The sequence below is a fragment of the Bubalus bubalis genome, chromosome 4 (assembly GCF_019923935.1).
Source record: "Bubalus bubalis isolate 160015118507 breed Murrah chromosome 4, NDDB_SH_1, whole genome shotgun sequence".
Lineage (NCBI taxonomy): Eukaryota > Metazoa > Chordata > Mammalia > Artiodactyla > Bovidae > Bubalus > Bubalus bubalis.
In genome coordinates, this window is record NC_059160.1 from 13,059,316 (window position 1) to 13,078,035 (window position 18,720).

Sequence of the window (18,720 nt, forward strand, 5' to 3'; positions counted from 1 at the left end):
CAGACACACAGACACATATAGACATACACACAGACACAGACAGACATATTTAACAGACACACAGACACACATAGACATACACACAGACACACACACACAGACATATACACACAGACACACAGACACAGACACAGACAGACACAACACACACACACAGACACAGACATATACACACAGACACACAGACACAGACACACGGACACAGACCACAGACACACACACAAAGACATACACACACACAGACACAGACACACATAGACATACACACAGACATATACACACAAACACAGACATAGACACACACAGATATACACACAGAGACACACACAGACACATACACAGACACACATGTAAACACACACAGAGACACACACAGACATACACACAGACATACACACCATACACACACACAGACACAGACATATACACACAGGCACACACACAGACACACAGACACAGTCACACACAGAAACACAGACACACACACAGACACACACAGACACACAGATACACACACACACAGACATAGACACACACAGACACACAGACATATGCACATAGACACATGGACACAGACATACAGACACACACACACAGGCACACACCGCTTCTTGCCAGGAACTGGATCCTCCTCTGCTCTCCCCAGTCCTCCCATCTGCCTCGAGCGGTCGCTCCAAGCAAGACAGAACAGATTAGAATCTCAGTAGAGTCTCCAGAAGCTGGGGTACAGATGAAGCTGGGGAGGGTGGTGGAGAGGCTCTGTCTGCAGAAGCCTGAGTCCTTTGGCCGCTGAGACTTCCTGCTGAAGGTCCTCGGGTTGAGACACCACAGCTGGGGGCTCTGTGTGCCCACCATGGTGCCACACACCTGGAGGCTTCTACAGGTGTCCAGGTCTCCTTCTCACTGAGGTTCTGCCAGAACGGGCCCTGGAGAGACAGTGGAGGGGCAAGGCCACCCGGCTCTCCAGCAGGGTTCGGTAGTTCCTCACCAGGTCCTGGCTCAGAGGCGCACTGGGCAGCAAGGCCAGCCTGGCCGCCTGCTCCCGGTAGTGAGGCAGTGGGTTCGGGCAGGGCCAGCTCCTGGCCAGATCATTGGGAAGAGGGTTGGGCATGAGCTGGAGGCCCCCAGGCTCATACCTTCCACCAGCTGAGAAGTGTCGGTACCTGTCGGGGGAAAGGTGCAGACAGGACAGAGGTCAAAAGGGAGACTCAGGGGACAGGGCTGGGGAGGTGATGTTGCCAGCCATCAGCCCATGGGGACCCCTTCCAGCCCTCTGCCCACCTGGACCCGGACCTAAGCCCAGTGGCCTGCACCCTGCGTGTACGTTTTGATGTGAGGCTGGTGACATCATGCTATATGGTTGGTAGTCTTCCACCCTGTGGTCTGTAAGGGAATCATTCAGATTCTAGCTATTTTTTAAGCCCTCCCACCTCCTCCACCAATGCCGTACTCCTTGTCCTCAACACCACAATTATAGAAGACCTTCCCGCTCTGACCCACCGCCCTCTGGCCCTGGTCTGCAGACGTGCAGTATTCAGTTCTGCCTTGGGAAGTCCGCTTTTCACACAACAGAGTTGAATACAGGGCTTCCCTGGTGGCTCAGTGGTAAAGAACCCGCCTGCTAATGCAGGAGGTGTTGAGTTGCAGGTTTGATCCCTGGGTCAGGAAGATTCCTTGGAGAAGGGCATGGCAATCCACTCCAGTATTCTTGCCTGGAGAATCCCATGGACAGAGGAGCCTGGGGGACTACAGTTCATGGAGTCGCAAAGAGTCAGACACGACTGAACAACTAACACTTTCACTCTGCCTCTGGCTCTTTCTGTTGATAATTGACGTCCTCACGACATCCACTGTCTGTCTCACACTTTGGGTACTTGGAGGGTGTGTGCTGGCATTGAGAGCCGTCTTTCCACACGTGTGCAGTGGTACCTGCCTTTCGGAAGCTCCTGGAGGGCAGGGACTGAATGACATGTCTCTGTATCCCCAGGGCCTGGCAGGTGTAAAGCACACAGCTGGATCCCCTAAACTCCCCTTAAGTCATCAAGCCCCTCCTGTGCTGTGGTTCCCTGGCCTCCACCTCTCCTCTCCAGCTATGTTCAGACAAGAGTGTGGTTTTCAGGACCACGGAGGAGGGAAGGTAAAGCATCAGAAAGAGGAATGGAAGAGGGAGGGGTCACCTGGACACAGGTGGGCTCCCTGACAAGGGAGCTCCTCTTACTTCTTGGAGGCCTTGGGGGGAAGGATGTTGCCGTGGGTGTCGAGTGGGGGCACCCTCACTTCACTCCTCAGCTTGAGCTTCTCCACCTCTTGGAGTTCCTTCATCGTCCTGAAGATCACCTGTTTCCTCCTGTTCACGTCCAGGAAGATCGGAGTACAGGAGATGAAGGTCAGGAAGCTGTTTTGACCCAGCCAGGAGGGAGGGGGCACAGGGGGCTCTGCCGGGGGCCGGTGGTGGGCCCTGGAGTCCGTCAGCCAGCGCCAGATGTTGCTGTCGTAGGGCTTGTCGGGCCTGGAGGGGAAGGTGGCTGGCAGACGCCCGACGTCCAGCCAGGTGTGGAAGCCCCAGGTGTGCTGGGCGGTGTCCTTCCAGGGGCAGGTCAGTCGCTGGCGCACCTTGGCCTTCATCTCCGTGTAGGGTGGTGGCTTCAGGGCCAGCTGGTAGTAGGCTTGCTGGGTGAAGCCGGGCAGCTCCTTGGGCTCACTGGGGAGGAGGAACTCACGTTGAACCCATGTGCCGGGGGTCGGGAGGGTCTCATGGGCGTGGACCATCTGGGGAGAGACAAGGGAGTCTGGGGTGCTCTGACTCTCCTCCCCAGAGAAGACCAGCTGCCAGCCACCTCTGGACTCGGGTTCTCATTAGGACCTGGTGGCCTGGCTAGGGACTGTTTCTGCCAAGCCCTCGAAGTGTGTGGCCACTCTGTGTGATTCGCATGCAACCTCATCAGTCTTTCTCTTTCCATCTATCGGATTTTGGCTTTGATTCCAGCCTCTTTCCTCAACTGACATGTTCCCACTCCTCACTTGGCCTTCATCCTTTCTCCCATGCTGGGTCCCCATTCCTGCCTGGGGTCTAAAGCTCCTCTCCAGAAAATGCTGCTTCCAAGAAGAGTGTGGAAGGAAAATGGTTCTCCAGGGGATGGGCCAGGGCTTTTCTGTCCCGGCTCCTCCCCTCCCCAGCTTCTCTGTGACTGTTGCATTCCCCTCATTCCTCACTGAGATACAAGCAAGTGCAGGAAGCATCAGATGGGCTTCCTCCCCTTTCTCCTCCTTTCCCCATGGAAATACACTAGCAAAGATGTACTTGACATGTTGCTAAACACTTATCCACATCTCATGTAACCCTCACAGGCTTCCCACGTGGCTCAGATGGTAAGGAATCTGCCTGCAAATACAGGAGACCCAGGTTCGATTGCTGTGTTGGGAAGATCCCCTGGAGAAGGAAAATGGCAACCTACTCCAGTATTCTTGCCTGGCGAATTCCATGGACAGAGGAGCCTGGTGGGCTACAGTCCATGGGGCTGAAGAGAGTCGGACACGACTGAGCAACTTTTACTTTCATGTAACTCTCACAGCCTTCGAGCAAGTGCTATTGTTCCATCTCAAAGATGCTGAAAGCAAGGCACAGGAGGATGAAGAGCTCACCCGCAGCGCTGAGCAAGGATGGTGGAGTTGGACCCCAGGCTGTGCTGCTTGGGACCCCCATGCTTCCCCAAAATGCCTCTCCTTCCCACTGGCCCCGAGGACTTTTCTATTTCCCAAAACTCATCCATTTCTTGGGCCCAGACCACTGAGTCAAGTCTACACCAGCACCCTGGGGAGAGGGCCTAAGAGGTCATGATCACACATCTCCTCTCCTTTCCTCTGAGCCCCGTGTTCACAGGGTCACAGGATGAGGGTTCATGTGCCAGGGGCTCTGCTGCCCAGGGGAGAGCAAGGCCCATCCCAGGGTGGGGACAGCCTCTCACCCAGCAGGATGCAGAAGGCCGCTGCAGAGATGTGTTCCTGCCTCCTACCTTCAGGAAAGTTTCTCTCACTCGGGATGGGTTGTCTAGCCCTCCGGGTCGTCTTTGCAGATGGCTGGCCATTTTTCTGGGCTCCCCAGCAGCAGGGGCAGCTTTGTAGGGAAGACTTTCTTGGCAGCATTGTTTGCTGCTGGGGTTGCTATGGCGATACTCCCTGGGTGGCAACGCAGGGAGGAGGCCCTTACCCCTCCCTGGGAGGGCTCACCTGTCCCTTGGTACCTGGCTGCCTTTCAGGTGAGGTGGGTGGGGGATAGAACTTGTAATAGGAGCTGCTTCAGAGGAGGGATTTCTTGCTAGGAAGGCAAGAGGAAAAAGGCAGGGTCGCTGGCTCCCAGGCATCCTTCCCTAACGTTGGGGGCTGGGGGGTTGCTGGGTAGGCCTTTCTCTTAGGGAGCTCTCTCTGAAAGGCCCAAATTCCTCCAGCAGGTTCAGAGACCCCGAAAAGAAGACGGTTATGAGAGACCAGCATGGGAGACCTGCAGCTGACTGCTGAGTTAGAGGAGGTACCAGGGTGGGGGTGCGGGGAGTGCGGTGACTAGGCTGAAGCCCTCTGAACTCTCCTTCCAGGGCCCCATGTTGGCTTCAAGCCTTGCATCTTCCCCATCGCCAGGTTTACTGTCACACGCTTTCCTTCCCAGCCCCTCCTCACGCCATAGGGACCAGACACCAGCACGCACAGACCAGCATGTGCCCTTGGGCTTTATTGGGTAGGTAGTTACAGTAGTGTTCTGGAGCCGGGGCCTGTGCATGTGGTCAGCAGGGACCCCGGGCAGCTCTCTACAAAGCGGTGGTGCCAGCTAAGGTGGGCAGGCAGGCCAGGTAAGGCGGGCAGGCTGGCTGGCCTCCACCTTCTGTCGTGTCTCTCTGGCATGATTAGGCTCCTGATCAGAGACACGTCTCTTGGGCACGTGGGGGCAGCCACTCTGGTCCAGGTACCTCCACCCCCACCTCAACTCTTGACCCATAATAAGGGCCCCTTTTACCAGGATTTCTTCGTGCAGGAAAGCTGACTTGGAAATGGGGGCTGGTGGGAGGCAAGGGCAGTGAGAGGCACCCTGGCAGGCAGACCCGCTCCTCTGGGCACCCACTGTGAGGAACTCTCGAGGGAGGGGCCCCGAAGGAACCGTGCATTGCAGCCCTCCCACCTCCAGGAGCCAAAAGCAAGGAACAGAAGCAAACTGGAACCCCCACCCCGTCATCCCACCCCTCTTCTGGCAGTCTCTGGATGATAATCTAAGAAGATAGGCTTACGTTTATAATTAGAGGATAATTTGGAGCGTATACACTATTTACAAGGGCCACCTTGCAGTGCAGCAGGGAAGGTGGAGGGATGCTGTTGGGCACAGATGCCAACAGTCTGGGGGACCCTCCTCCCTTCTCACCCTGTTTCTGCTGTTCCCACCCTCAGCGCCTGGTGGGGAGTTGGGGGCACAGAGACCAGCCCCCAGGACCTTGCTGCTTGCAGAAGGCCCAGGAGTGGCTCAGACAGGGCACCTGCTGTAGCATTGCCAGTCCGGGGAGTGGGGCACTGGGCGAGTGGATGGCCCCCGCAGACTGTCCTCGCAGAGGACTCGGAAGGCCGGCCCCCGAGCGCCTGGAGAGTGAGTGGATGGCTTGAGGGGCAGGAGCCCTGCCTCTACCGCAGGTCAGGAATGCACTGAGTCCAGCCAACGCTGCTGGGGCCCAGCAGGTCCTCCTCCAGGCCAGGGAAGCTGATGTCCAGCAGGATTTTGCTGAGGCTGTCGTTCATCGTGTCCAGGATCAGGCCTTCGGTCAGAGAGCGGTTGGCCGAGAGGCCGGCCACCTGCGGCTCGGGGGAACCCGGCTTGGGGACCTCCATGTCGGAGGGCAGGCAGCTGCCGAAGGGGTCAGTGGCAAGGTCAAAGGGTTCGGAATTGAGGAGCTCTCGGGGGGAGTCAAAGAGGGGGACGCTTTTCAGAGGGGTGGCACTGAGATCCGCGAGCTCCAGGGAGTCCGGCAGGGGGCCAAAGGCACCCTGGGGGGTTCGTACGGGGCTGAAGTCGAGCCCCCCCACTTTGGCTGGGGGTGTGAGCCTCCAGGACTCAGGGGTCGTGGGGAGGGCAGATTTGCTGGGGGTGGAGGAGGTGGGCAGCATCTCCTTAATGGGTGTCTTAAAGGGGCCTCCGTCTTCTGGCGGGGAGCCGAGCTGGCAGGTAGGCTGCGGGAGCCCTGCCAGGGCTGGTTGGGGAGCCCCCGGGCCCTCGGAGAGGAGCAGCTCGGGCTCGTCCAGGCGGGGCGGCACGAGGTGCTGTTTCCTCCGAGACCGGCTCATCTCCCGCCCCTCCCTGCGTTTGATCACCAGCAGGTCGGAGACACGGCGGGCGGGGGACCTGGACCCAGTGCTGGAGGACTTCTTGGGCCTGGGGGTTGGGGAGCAGGACGAGTCCTCCCAGGAGTGGGATGACTCTTCCTTGACCGATGGGCAGGGTGAAGGCCACGCTTCCAGGGGTGGGCTCTCGACTTTGATGGGCCTCCCTAGATGTGGTGTCTCCTCCCCAGGCTGGACGTCTTCCTCCTTGATGGACGGGACAGGAAGCAGAGGAGACAGTCCTTCCGCGAGGAGTAGCTTCTCCTCTGTCACCGGTCCTGCCGTGGGCAGAGAGGCCACCCCCTCATCTGCTAGCAGCACCTGGAAGGGAAGCAGGACACGCTGAAAGGGAGCCCCACAGAGGCCATCAGGCACTGGGGCGAGGTGGGGGGGACGGGACACAAGCTTATCACTGAGACAAATGACGTGCTGGTTTGGTGCCGTTCCCCTTGTCTTCAAAGTCTTGAAGACTGTTAAATATGAGACCATGTGATGAAGCTGGTGGTTTAATTCTGGGGTAAAAAGAGCATTTTCTATGGTGCTGGTGTCATTAGCACCCATCCAAGAGAAAATACAAGTGGATGTCTGTTTCATACAAGGACTTAAACAGAAAAACTAAAACCATTCAAATCCTGAAAGGAAATCTACAGACGTACTCTCTAGAGTACGTTTATAATCTGAGGGTCAGCAGCGGGATAAACCTTCTAAACCAAGTCTGGAACCCCAGAAGCTGTAAAAGAGAAGAGAGACATACTTGACTATATAAAAATAGAAATCTTACTGTGGCAAGAGAGATCATAAAGTTAAGAAGCAAGCAAGAGGAGTAAAAAATATCTGAAAAGACAAGTTATACACTTTTTAACAAATCCCTGTAAGAAGACAGTCCATGAGTGTAAATAAGCATCTCACAGTGAATGATTCCAAGTGACCGAGCGTGGTGAGCAGCTGCTGACTTACGCATAAGGACAAGTAGATGAAATGAAACAAGCAAGTATCCTTCACACACTGGACATGGGCAAATATTGTAAAAGGGTGATGATACCAATTGCCGGCAAACGGGTCTTGTTGATATGTATGTGAGTTACCACAGATTTTTCTTAAAATCAATCCTGCAGTATTTAATAAACTTTAAAACACTTGCCCCCTCAGCAATCTCATGTCTTGTTCTCTACCCACAGAAATAAAAGCACCAGCAAGAAAGATACTTGCAAAGGTATTTATTACAATGTTGGTCATAGAGCAAAAAAAGCCTGAAAAAATGTGCCCAAGAAAGCAGAATGGTTAGAAAATTTATGGCAAAGTCACATCATGGACTATTATGTGCCATGAAAAAATAGTGAATAAGGAGCTTCCCTGGTGATCCAGTGGTTAAGAATCCGCCTTCCAATGCAGGGGACCTGGGTTCGACCCCTAGTTGGCGAGCTAAGATCCCACATCCCTGGAGGCCAAAAAACCAAAACATAAAATAGAAGCAATATTGTAACAAATACAATAAAGACTTAAAAAAAAGGTCCACATTAAAAAAAAAAAAAAGCGAATTAGAGCGATGCCAAGTGATTGGAAGAATTTCCATGGGGCAGAAAGTGTAATACGACCCCACTGTCGAGGCCCTGCGTGGTGTGTGCGTATGTGTAACATGGTTACGGTGATCCATGTACGCAGAGCATGCTAAGAGCATGAATGAATCATGGGAGAAGGCACGCTAAACTGTCAACATGGCTTATCACGGGGAGCAGGGGGGACATGGGGAAGGTGAGGAGAGGCAAAATGAAGGAGGAAAAAAACTGCAAGACTGCATTGAAACAAAAACACTATCCATGCTACAATCACATGAATGCATTTAAGGAAAATTATCTATGCTGGTATGTATACTTTTATGTATAGAATGCTGGGCTGGAAGAAGCACAAGCTGGAATCAAGATTGCCGGGAGAAATATCAATAATCTCAGATATGCAGATGACACCACCCTTATGGCAGAAAGTGAAGAGGAACTAAAAAGCCTCTTGATGAAGGTGAAAGAGGAGAGTGAAAAAGTTGGCTTGAAACTCAACATTCACAAAATGAAGATCATGGCATCTGCTCCCATCACTTCATGGGAAATAGATGGGGAAACAGTGTCAGACTTTATTTTTTTGGGCTCCAAAATCACTGCAGATGGTCACTGCAGCCATGAAATTAAAAGACACTAAAAAATAAAAATAAAATAAAATAAAATAAAATAAAAGACACTTACTCCTTGGAAGAAAAGTTATGACTAACCTAGAGAGCATATTGAAAAGCAGAGACATTACTTTGCTAACAAAGGTTCATCTAGTCAAGGCTATGGTTTTTCCAGTACTCATGTATGGATGTGAGAGTTGGACTGTGAGGAAAGCTGAGCGCTGAAGAATTGATGCTTTTGAACTGTGGTGCTGGAGAAGACTCTTGAGAGTCCCTTGGACTGCAAGGAGATCCAACCAGTCCATTCTGAAGGAGATCAGCCCTGGGATTTCTTTGGAAGGAATGATGCTAAAGCTGAAGCTCCAGTACTTTGGCCACCTCATGCAAAGAGTTGACTCATTGGAAAAGACTCTGATGCTGGGAGGGATTGGGGGCAGGAGGAGAAGAGGATGACAGAGGATGAGATGGCTGGATGGCATCACTGACTCGATGGACATGAGTTTGAGTGAACTCCGGGAGTTGGTGATGGACAGGGAGGCCTGGCGTGCTGCAATTCATGCGGTCGCAAAGAGTCGGACATGACTGAGCGACTGAAGTGAACTGAAAGTGATAGTTTTAAATTAAAAAACAAAAGCAAACCCAAGTCTCTATCTGAAATTGCAGCTATTTCCATCTCTGAGAAAGGGGCAGAGGGGCCCTTCCTTAATCTGTTACAGGCCAGGTCCTGCTCACAGATTCTTCTCTATATCATGGTGGGGTTGTAACTTGCCCTCTCCAGCGTTCCAGCTCGACTGCTGATCTCAGCCAGGAGCAGCTCTCCCCAGGGGACTCTCAGCAACACCAGAAGATGTCCTAACTGTCACACCAGGCGGTGCTCCTGGCATCCAGCAGAGACCATGGATGCGGTTGCTAAGCATCCCTCAGGGCATAGGGTGGCACCTCGCCCCCACAAACCACTGTGCATGCTCAGTCGCCTCAGACTCTTTACCACCCCATGGACTGTAGTCCACCAGGCTCCTCTATCCATGGGATTTTCCTGGCAGGAACACTGAAGTGGGTTGCCATTTCCTTCTCCAGGGGATCTTCCCAACCAGGGATGGAACTCCAGCGTCTTACGTCTCCTGCATCGGCAGGCCGGTACTTTACCACTAGCGCCACCTGGGAAGCCCTGAATGTCAGCTGTTTGGAGGTCGAGAAATCCAGGGGTAGACTGTCCAGCCACTCTATGGTTGTGACTGGGCGTGACCCAGGCCATGCCCTTTACAAGGTCCTCTCCACACTGCTGCCCCAACCTACTTCTTAAGCCTGCTTCACTAGTGAACTCTTCCTGAACCATCCCAGCCCATCTCCTATAACAATCACCCTCATCTCAATTCTCATAAACTCATCAGGCACATGTGGGCCTTCTAACATCGCTTACATTGTAAAGTTCTTTTTATTGGGAATTTTTTTTTTTAAGGATAGTTTACTAGGATTTTTTTTTTTTTTTTTTAAGGCTATGCTGAGTGTCATGCAGGATCTTAGTTTTTTGACCAGGGATCAAACCCATGCCCTCTGCACTGGGAGTGTGGAGTCTTAACCACTGGACCACCAGGGAAGTCCCTAACAAGTTCCTTTTTGGCTCTTATAACACTATTGCATTTTCCTGTGCATCGATGCCTGGTCTACCCACTAAATTTACAAGCTTCTCAACGGACACGAAGCAGAGCCCGTCACGGACTGGAGTCTCTCCTCGGAGAAGACCTGAGGCACTGACCTTGGGGGCGATGCGGACTCGCTTGCTGTGGCGGGCAAGCTCTGAGAGCGAGGCCGCCAGGGGCAAGGGCACCTTGACCGAGGGCTGCAGCACCAGCGACGGGTTCGCGGGGAACTGGATGGGCACCAGGTACGAGCTGACCCGTGGCAGTAGTGGCTTCATCTTCCGCCCTGGGGGAACAGGATGGGTCGGGAGCAAGGTCCAGGGCCGGGTCCCCTCCCAGCCCTGGGTTCTTTGCTCTCCTTCCCTGGGCCCTGACTCCCGCATCTGCGCCCCTGTGGGTGTGCCCAGGGACCAGGCCTCCCCCTGTACTAACGTGCACCCAGGGGGAGTTCGGTTTTGATGGCCACGTTCCGGCGGAGATCAGGGTTGGGCCGTTTCTGCTGCTGTTTGGGACAGAGAGGGAGAGAGACAGACTGGGGTCAGGAGGGCAGGGGGACAGGGTAGGGGACCCCACCAGCTGCTCCGGGACTGGGCATGGAGTGGATCGACCGCCTGGTCCCAGGAAGGTGGCAGCAGAGGCACAGGGCGGCGGGTGATCCTCCCACCTCATCCAGGTGTCCTCACCCCCAGGGTGCAAAGCATGGAGCTCTAGGAAGGCAAAGAAAAGCCAGGTAGAGAAGAGAGAGCAACGGCCGCCCGCTGGACCTGTGCCGTGCACCTCATCAGCATCCTGCGGTGAGCCTGGGGCGGGTCCCCCTGCCACATGCTGCTCTGCTCAGGCCACCTTGATGAGTCCACAGGAGTGGGAGGTAGTGGCGGTCACCAGTGTCCTGATGCCCAGAAGCAAGGCTCTGCGTTCAGGGCTGGCAGGCGCATGGCCACAGGCTCCCATCTCCGGCTAACACCTTGTCCCTGTCACCGAAACCATGCTGAGCGTGCAGGGGTAACAAGGCCGAGCCCCGAGCGGGAGGGAAAGAACCTTACTGATTCCGAGTGCTCGGGCGAGTGTGCAGACCCTGGGTCCAGTGGCTGGTGGTGGATGGGCATCGTGGGAGAGAAATAAGACCAAGTTACCACCAGTGCAGTCAAGCTGGCCAGATGGATACACCTACTCCGGATGGACGCCCAGGGCCACCCTCAACTATGGCTTCTCCCAGGAGAGTGGAGGCAGCTAGCGGCAGCCTTGTGGGCACTCTGAAGCCCCAAAGTGATCACTTCTGACGAGAGATTCTGTAGGCTCCGTTTCTACTCTCCACTGTAAAGATCGGCTTTTTAACCCCATGTTTCCTAGACTTTCTAAGAATCACCTGAGATTCTTGCTAAAAACATACTCCTGGGCTCATCCCAGGCCTATTGAATCAGAAGCCCCAAGAGGGGCTTGGGAGGCTGTATTTTAAGAAGTATCCTAGGCAGTTCTTATCACAGGGCAGTAGGGGCCACCCTGCCCCAGGAGGTCCCCTTTCTGGAAGAGGAAGTCCTCTCTGGGGCCTGGTCTAGCAGAGAAGGTGCTGTTCCTTAGGGGCTGGTCGGCCCTTAACTCTGCCCTTAGCAGACAAGCTCATCCCAAGGAGGACTTGCGTCTTTCTTATTTTTTTGGTGGAGAGGAAAGTCTGCTTTATTTAGGATGCCGGCAGCTGGGGGTGGGGTGGGGCGGGGCCGGGGGCGTGGAAGGATGGATTCCTATCCAAAGTTTGGCTGCCTGCCCCCCGCTCCCCGCCAAGGACTTGTTTTCTTTTGAGATGGACATCATGACCTCCAGCACTGGCTGTATTTGGACAAAACCAGTACACTTACCTTAAATACCTGGTCAAGTGTCAGGTAGCGATTGGCACTGGGGTGAATGGTCCAGAAGGAGACCTTGCCGTTGGCAGATGTCTCACGGACGAACATGTCATGTAGAGAGAGGTTGTGGCGGATGGAGTTCTGAAAGTAGAGGACATGGCTCATCAGCTACTCTGGCTCTGGGAGCGCCACCTCTGATGGCCCCGAGGAGGTTAGCCCCTGGCTCCGTGTCTCATAACCTTGCTTGCTGGCTGCTCCTGGGACTGTCCGCTTGGTAGGCCAGGTGACCTGAGCCACCAACCCAGCTGTCTAGTAGGGACAGGGACCGGGGCCGTTCCTGAGGTGGTGATAAAGCAGAGACCTGGACAGCTGTTGGGGGCTGGGAAAGATGAGTGAGGCTGTGACAAGAACCGGTAGCCAGAGAGGTGGGGGGAGAAATTACAATGCTGGGGAGTTCCCTGGTGTGCCAGCAGTTAGGACGCGGTGCTCTCACTGCTGGGGCCCAGGTTCAAAGCCTGGTCGGGGGACTGAGATCCGGCAAGTCACAAGGTGCAGCAAACAAATAAAAAAGAAATCGGGAAGCTGGGGAATTTAGTTGAGGTGAGAGTGTGAGGCTGAGAGTTCTGCTGTGACCTAGATGTCCACTGATAGATGAATGGATAAAGAAGTTACAGTACATATATACAGCGGAACATTACTTGGCCACGAAAAGGAACACATTTGAGTCATTTGCAGAGACGTGGATGAACCTAGAGCCTGTTACAGAGTGAAGTGAGTCAGAAAGAAAAAAATAAATATTGTCTATTAACATATATATGGACTCTAGAAAAATGGTACAGATGAACCTAGCTGCAGGGCAGGAATAGAGACAGAGACGTAGAGAGCAGACTGGTGGAAGTGGTGGGGAAGGGGAGGGTGGGATGAACTGGGGGAGCAGCACTGACACATGCTGACATGCGCCTCCATGCGTAAGACAGACAGCTAGAGGGAAGCTGCAGAATAGCATAGGGAGCTCAGCTTGGTGCTCTGCGATGACCAAGTGGGCTGGGCTGGGGTCGGGGGGGAGGCTCAAGAGGGAGGGGATATATGTATATAGCTGATTCATGTTGTTGAACAAGAGAAACCCACACAATATTGTAAAGCAGCTATGTTTCAATTAAAAATAAATAAATAAAAACTATAAAAAGATTCCTGCTGTGGGGAAAACAATCCAAAAGCCCTTTGGCTTGGGACAGAGCATCCGTAGGGCCCCTGAGCTGTGGCTATCAGACCTGCATGAGCTATGGCTCCAGGGCATCTGTTTTCCCATGAACATGAGGCAGAGAACATCCCCACCTACTGGAGAAGAGATGTGACTTTACAGGAGGTGAACCTTGGATCTTGAGGCTCCCAGATTTTTTTTTTTTTTTCATCAATATGTTTTCATAAAGCTACCTAGACACTCTAGCCGCTATTCAGTGTAGCTCAGAAGTGGGCTCTGAGCATCACTGAAGAGTGTGCATTACCCGGGTAGCGACAGATGAAGTGGCTGCAGGGCTCTTACTGATGGTTTTGCCCGGATTCAGTAGGGTCAAGTCTCAGTCCAAAAGATACGACTATTGTTTATGGTTCTAGCATCGTCGGCACTTAACTCCTCCCCCCGCACCAGACACAGACTACCACTCTGCTGTGTAGACAAAATGACAGGCCTGGGTGACCTAGACTGTGGTTGTTGCGGGACATGATACCTTCCAGCCTGGCTTGGCAATGTGCTTGAAATAGGGGAAGTGATCCTCGATCCAAGAGTAGATGTCTTTCAGGGTCATGCGCTTCCTCTCTGTGCTGTTGATGGCGAATTGTATCATAGCCATGTAGGAGTATGGGGGTCGTTCAGACACGGAGTCCGGCCAGGGTGCCGACGCTCCAGGGGGCCTCTCCACCTGAGGGCTCTGAGAAGCCAGACGGAAAGAAAAATAGGCCATGAAAGGAAGGGTCACAAGGCCTCCCCTGTCCCACCCCCACCTTAAGAACACTCTCTAGAGAAAGCTTTTCTCCCACAGACCGGAATAGAAACAAACTCATCCGAGACCACTGTTCTATAGAAGAGAACTTTAGGATCAGGAAGGATTTTGGAGACGATCCCATCCAGTCTCTGAACACAGGACCACTTCTCTGTCATCAGTCATTTTGTTGAGAATATTGCCCGGTAATAAACAGAAGTCCATCTAGTCTTTGCTGGTTGAAACCTTTCAGGAAAGTCTGGGTATATATTATGACCTTAAAGCACTGATCGTATGTTAAAACTATACCTGTTTTTCAGACCTCAGGGTTGAGGGATCTAGGTCTTAGTCCGATTCCTGCTCCTGATGTGATGTGAACAAACCCATCTCCTTTCAGTGTTTGTAGAACAGAAATATTCCCCAAAGTGTGGGCAGACAAAGGTCAGCAAGGCACACATCTGGATAAGTCTGAGGCAAAGATCTGATCATCCATGTTTAAAAAGATTGAGCTATAACTTCAGGGAATTCCCTGGCAGTCCAGTGGTTAGGACTCTGCTTTTACTACCAGGGGTGTGGGTTCAATCCCTGGTCAGGGAACCAAGATCCTATAAGTTGCGAGGTGCAGCCACAACAAAACCCGAAAAACCAACTCCCTGCTTTGGGAATTCCCTAGAGGTTCAGTGGTTAGGGCTTGGCAATTTCATTGTGGTGGCCTGGGTTCCATCCCTGGTCGGGGAACTGTTATAAGATCCCACAAGCCATGAGACACGGCCCCCTTTCCCCTCAAAAAAACTGAGCCATAACTTTATAAAGTACCAAGTTTTAAGTGAACAGCTCAATTTTCACTTATGCACACATCCACGTAAATTTTCCCCTTTAAAAATTATTGACGGGACTTCCCTGGCAGTCTAGTGGTTAAACCCCACATTTCCAAAGCAGGAGGCAAGAGTTTGATCTCTGGTGGGAGAGCTAAAATCTCCACATGCTGCCGACAAGGCAAAAAAAACCCACCAAACCTGTTGAATGAGGAATTAAGGGTATATATGAAGAGCAATCATGAAAAATAAACCCAGACCACACAAATGGGTCAAATCAATTTTGATTGGAGAGGTATTTAAAATTCACAACTCATTTTATTTGCTGTTAATTTGTCTTCTAATAAAGCAATCTTGTTAAAAATGCTGTACTCCTTTTCCACTGTTGGAATACCTCTTTAAGGCCTCTTCATTAGTCCCTGAATACTAAGTACCTGCTAAGGATAGAGCGTTAAACCCAGTGCTGACAGGGTACAGGGTGAGCCAGAGGAATCTGCCCTCAAGGAATTTCCCAGATGGGGGTAGGGGGGAAGATCCCAGGCAGAAAGGGAGCTCCAAATTATGCAGAATAACACTAAATAAAGTGCTAACATGAAAACTTGGCAATCCTGCTCCACAGCCTACCTGATCTACTTCCCTTCTTAGAAATTCCCTGTACTGGCTCTGACTGCCCTGGTGGGGGACAAGACCGTTCATTCACCTTGGCCTGACTCTGCTCCAGGTGACGATTCTCCTTTTCTTCCACCTCTTGCTTGATGCTGCAGGAGCCCAGTCCGTCGGAAGTTATCTTTCCAAGCCACTGGATGTTAGTTAAGCTGTTGTCCAGGGGGCAGCTGGCTGCCTCACCTCCAGCTACAGGGGAGACAACCCAAGACGCCACTTAGGTGCCCGATTCCCTGCCTGGCAGGTCCACCGAGACTGGCAGTTAGGCATCACCTCTCCAGGTGATGACTGCGATCAGGGATCACCTCTCCAGGACCTCTGCCCTTAAGCACAGGGAGTGCGCATGCTGAATCAATGGTGCCCTTTTAGGATTTCAGGAGAAATTCAGGAGCACGGCTCAAGTTGCATTTCAACCTGAGCCACCCTGAGCCTCAGAGATCGGTCAAGGCAACCTTACAAAAAGCATGATCGAACATCTCAACAAAGTAAGTCATTTTCCCATCTCGTGTTTCTCCTTTATTAAGATGGAGAAAGATTCCTACTTCCTTATGTGGTCACTGCAAAGGAGAAATAGAAACAATAAACAAATCCTTTTCCAATATAAAGAAGGCAACAGAATGCTGAATTACATTGCAACCCTGTTGACAGGGCCCAAAGATCTGGGTCAAGGTTTCAGCTTGAAGGAAGGCAAGACTTTCCCCCAGTTCAGGCAGACACCTGTGTGCCCTAGGTATCAGCATGGCTGACTATGGTCCTTGCACCAGAGAGCGAAGGCTGGCTCCTCCCCCCTTTGCCTTACGGACCACATACCACAGTTCTTCCATCTCTGCCCAGGAAGGGCTCCTGCTGGTCTTGGAAGATTCTCATCCCCAGTTGCAGACTTTGGTCCCAGGGTCTCGGTGATCACTTCTGTCCTCTTGGGGTCCTTGCTGGTTTGGGCTTGAGGCTGGGGTCCTGGAGTGGGGGTGGGGGCTCCCCCACAGCTGATGAGGATGAACTTGTTGGGCCCGCTGCTGCCACTCTCCTTCCCTTTGGCGGTCAGTGCTGTGATGATGCTCTGGATGTTGGCGTTGTTGGGGACGACCACCACTTGCGTGTTGGGCATGGTTGGGTGGTTCAGGATCTTGATTCTGGCTGGAAACTTACAGGGGTTGGGCTCTGCCACCTCCTTGGGGGCTTGCGCTTGAGCAGGCTCCTGTTGGGCAGGGGGCCCCTTCGGCTCCTCCTCTGCTGTGTCACCTGGAGCATTTTGAACAGGAAGGGGCAGCCTCCGTCTTTTGAGAATCAATGGCCTACGGGGGCTAGTTTTCATCATGAATCTGTGCTTTCACTCTCCATTGAGCATCACAAGCGTGGACCCTGCAAAGGGCAAGGGTCAGCGGGAGGTCAAAGGTTTGTTAGGCTGAGAAGGAGGTTCTGTTAGGGAGGGGTCTTCCTCATCATGTGACCAGGAGTGTGAAACCACAGGCCCAGGTGAATGCTCCCTGGGCCTCTGCAAAGACCGCGGACTATAAGGAGATGAGTTCTATAGACAAAACTGAAGCAAACAGAAGAAATTCAAAGGGGGAGAGTGGGATAAGGTTGGCTGTAGGTCCACATAGTCAAGGCTCTGGAAGCTTAAGAATGTTTTGGGAATTCCCTGGTGGTTCAGCCCGTTAGGACTCTGCACTTTCACTGCCAAGGGTGTGGGTTCAATCACTGGCTGGGAAACTGAGATCTGCAAGCCCTGGGGCATGGCCAAAAGGAATGTTCAGTTACAGAAACAAGAGGAGAAGCTACAAATGTGGAAATGTCTCTTCTTGCCTAGTCTAACACAGACCACTTGCGGTAACTGTCAGGATGAGGACCCTGGAACAGGCCATCCTGACAGAACTCTGATCCCAGGATCCATTCCAGCATAGAGCACTTGGTCTGAGCCCACAGAATCAGAGGAAAAAGGCAGATTGTACCATTATACTACTGTCACACCACTGAAGAAATCATCTCCCAGTGCACAAGACTTCAGACAGAAGGGAAACTGCTCTATTCAAACCCAGAGTAATGCTGAGGGGTGACATCGTTTCATGGGCTATTATGCTAGCACTGGTCTTAAAAAAAAGTATATACATTTTTTTCTTTCACAATTTGCAAACTATTTATATAGCGACATTTTAGTACCTGCATATGCTTGTTCATATTTCAACTTTCTAAGCATGTTACCATCTTGCTTAACTTCTCTTCCAGAACCAAGACTATAATCCTTGTCTCCTGACTAGTGCTGTGCATTAAGGAAGAGTTTTATCTGTTAAAAACTGTGTTCTGTTGATTTTGACAGATCCATGGCATACTCTACTATTGTGCGAAGTAGTGAAATTCTGCTGAGAGGTACTTTGAGAGACAGAATAACTGTCTGCCTTGTCTTTAGAATATCTGCAATCTCCCTAGAAATGACTGTCACGCTCGTCTGACATTTGCCATCTGCTTAGAGGTCACAGACCCTCTCCACTCTGCCGCCTCCCTTTCCTTTATATCTAGGTTTCCTCTACCTTCAAATCTCAGTTTTACTTCCACCTCCTATCTCTTCCGCCCTCCCTTCCTCCCTCCACCCATCAATCAGTAGATGCTAGTAATTCTTCCTCGCCCCCAAAAAGTTATTTTCCTGGTCTAAAGCGTCTTAATTTTTCCTTCTACTCTGACCAGCTTACTTGCTACCATTGCCAACACTTTCTAGCCGGGAGATTTCCGGAGAGGCTCCCGGGGACTCACCCCCATCCAGACCAGGGCAAGGCTGCGGGGGTCTCAGGAACCCGGAGGAGGGTCCTGGGACAGGGCGGAGTGGAGACTGGGTTACCTAGAAGGGAGAGCACCTGGGCTCAGGGGAGTGTGCGAGCCGCTGCAACCAGCGCAGTAAGCTTAGAGGGACCCCAGCCCCAGGGGAAAGGCTGGGGGGCTTAGTGGGAGAGGTGAGAGGGGGTGGGGGCCCGGGAGGCTGGATGCAGCAGCACGGCGCACAGTCGCCAGTCCCCCGCAACCCCCTGGCCGGAGCCAGCTCTCCGCGCCCGCCGGCCCCGGTTCTCCAGCCCGTCGCCCACTCACCTCGCTGCACCGCCGGCTCCGGGCGGCTCGGCGCTGCTCCGACCTGCGGGCTGGGCCGCGACCCCGGCTGCGGGGCGGGGAATCCCGGGATCCCGGCGGGGGAGGGGAGGGGGGGAGGGTGTCCCAGGCCCGGGCCGGGGGTGGGGTCCCGCTCTGGGGCTTTCAGTTTGTTCCGCTGTTTGAAATTGGCGCCGG

At 52.9% G+C, this 18,720-nt stretch overlaps 2 protein-coding genes across 5 annotated transcripts; both read right to left on the reverse strand.

The window, feature by feature from the left end:
- Nucleotides 1–692: 692 nt before the first annotated feature.
- On the reverse strand, nucleotides 693–4,576 carry TEX52 (testis expressed 52). The gene is made up of 3 exons (XM_006069028.3): nucleotides 4,014–4,576; nucleotides 2,219–2,769; nucleotides 693–1,163 (listed from the first exon to the last, which is right to left on the reverse strand). Exons 1-3 carry the CDS (start codon nucleotides 4,083–4,085, stop codon nucleotides 878–880), a joined length of 909 nt encoding a protein of 302 aa, XP_006069090.3. The 5' UTR covers nucleotides 4,086–4,576; the 3' UTR covers nucleotides 693–877.
- A 120-nt stretch (nucleotides 4,577–4,696) lies between these two features.
- On the reverse strand, nucleotides 4,697–18,683 carry FOXM1 (forkhead box M1). Of its 4 annotated transcripts, XM_006069025.4 has the most exons (10): nucleotides 18,526–18,678; nucleotides 18,196–18,280; nucleotides 16,261–16,809; nucleotides 15,488–15,639; nucleotides 13,721–13,921; nucleotides 12,006–12,134; nucleotides 11,196–11,240; nucleotides 10,585–10,654; nucleotides 10,269–10,438; nucleotides 4,697–6,672 (listed from the first exon to the last, which is right to left on the reverse strand). In XM_006069025.4, the coding sequence occupies exons 3-10, from the start codon at nucleotides 16,763–16,765 to the stop codon at nucleotides 5,659–5,661; spliced, it is 2,286 nt and encodes a 761-aa protein (XP_006069087.4). In that variant the 5' UTR covers nucleotides 16,766–16,809; nucleotides 18,196–18,280; nucleotides 18,526–18,678; the 3' UTR covers nucleotides 4,697–5,658. The 4 variants fall into 4 exon arrangements, with proteins under 4 accessions (XP_006069087.4, XP_044796903.2, XP_025138819.3 ...); XM_044940968.2 differs by lacking the exon at nucleotides 18,196–18,280 and having other exon boundaries at nucleotides 10,585–10,651; nucleotides 18,526–18,683; XM_025283034.3 differs by lacking the exon at nucleotides 18,196–18,280 and having other exon boundaries at nucleotides 18,526–18,683.
- Between the last annotated feature and the right edge of the window lie 37 nt (nucleotides 18,684–18,720).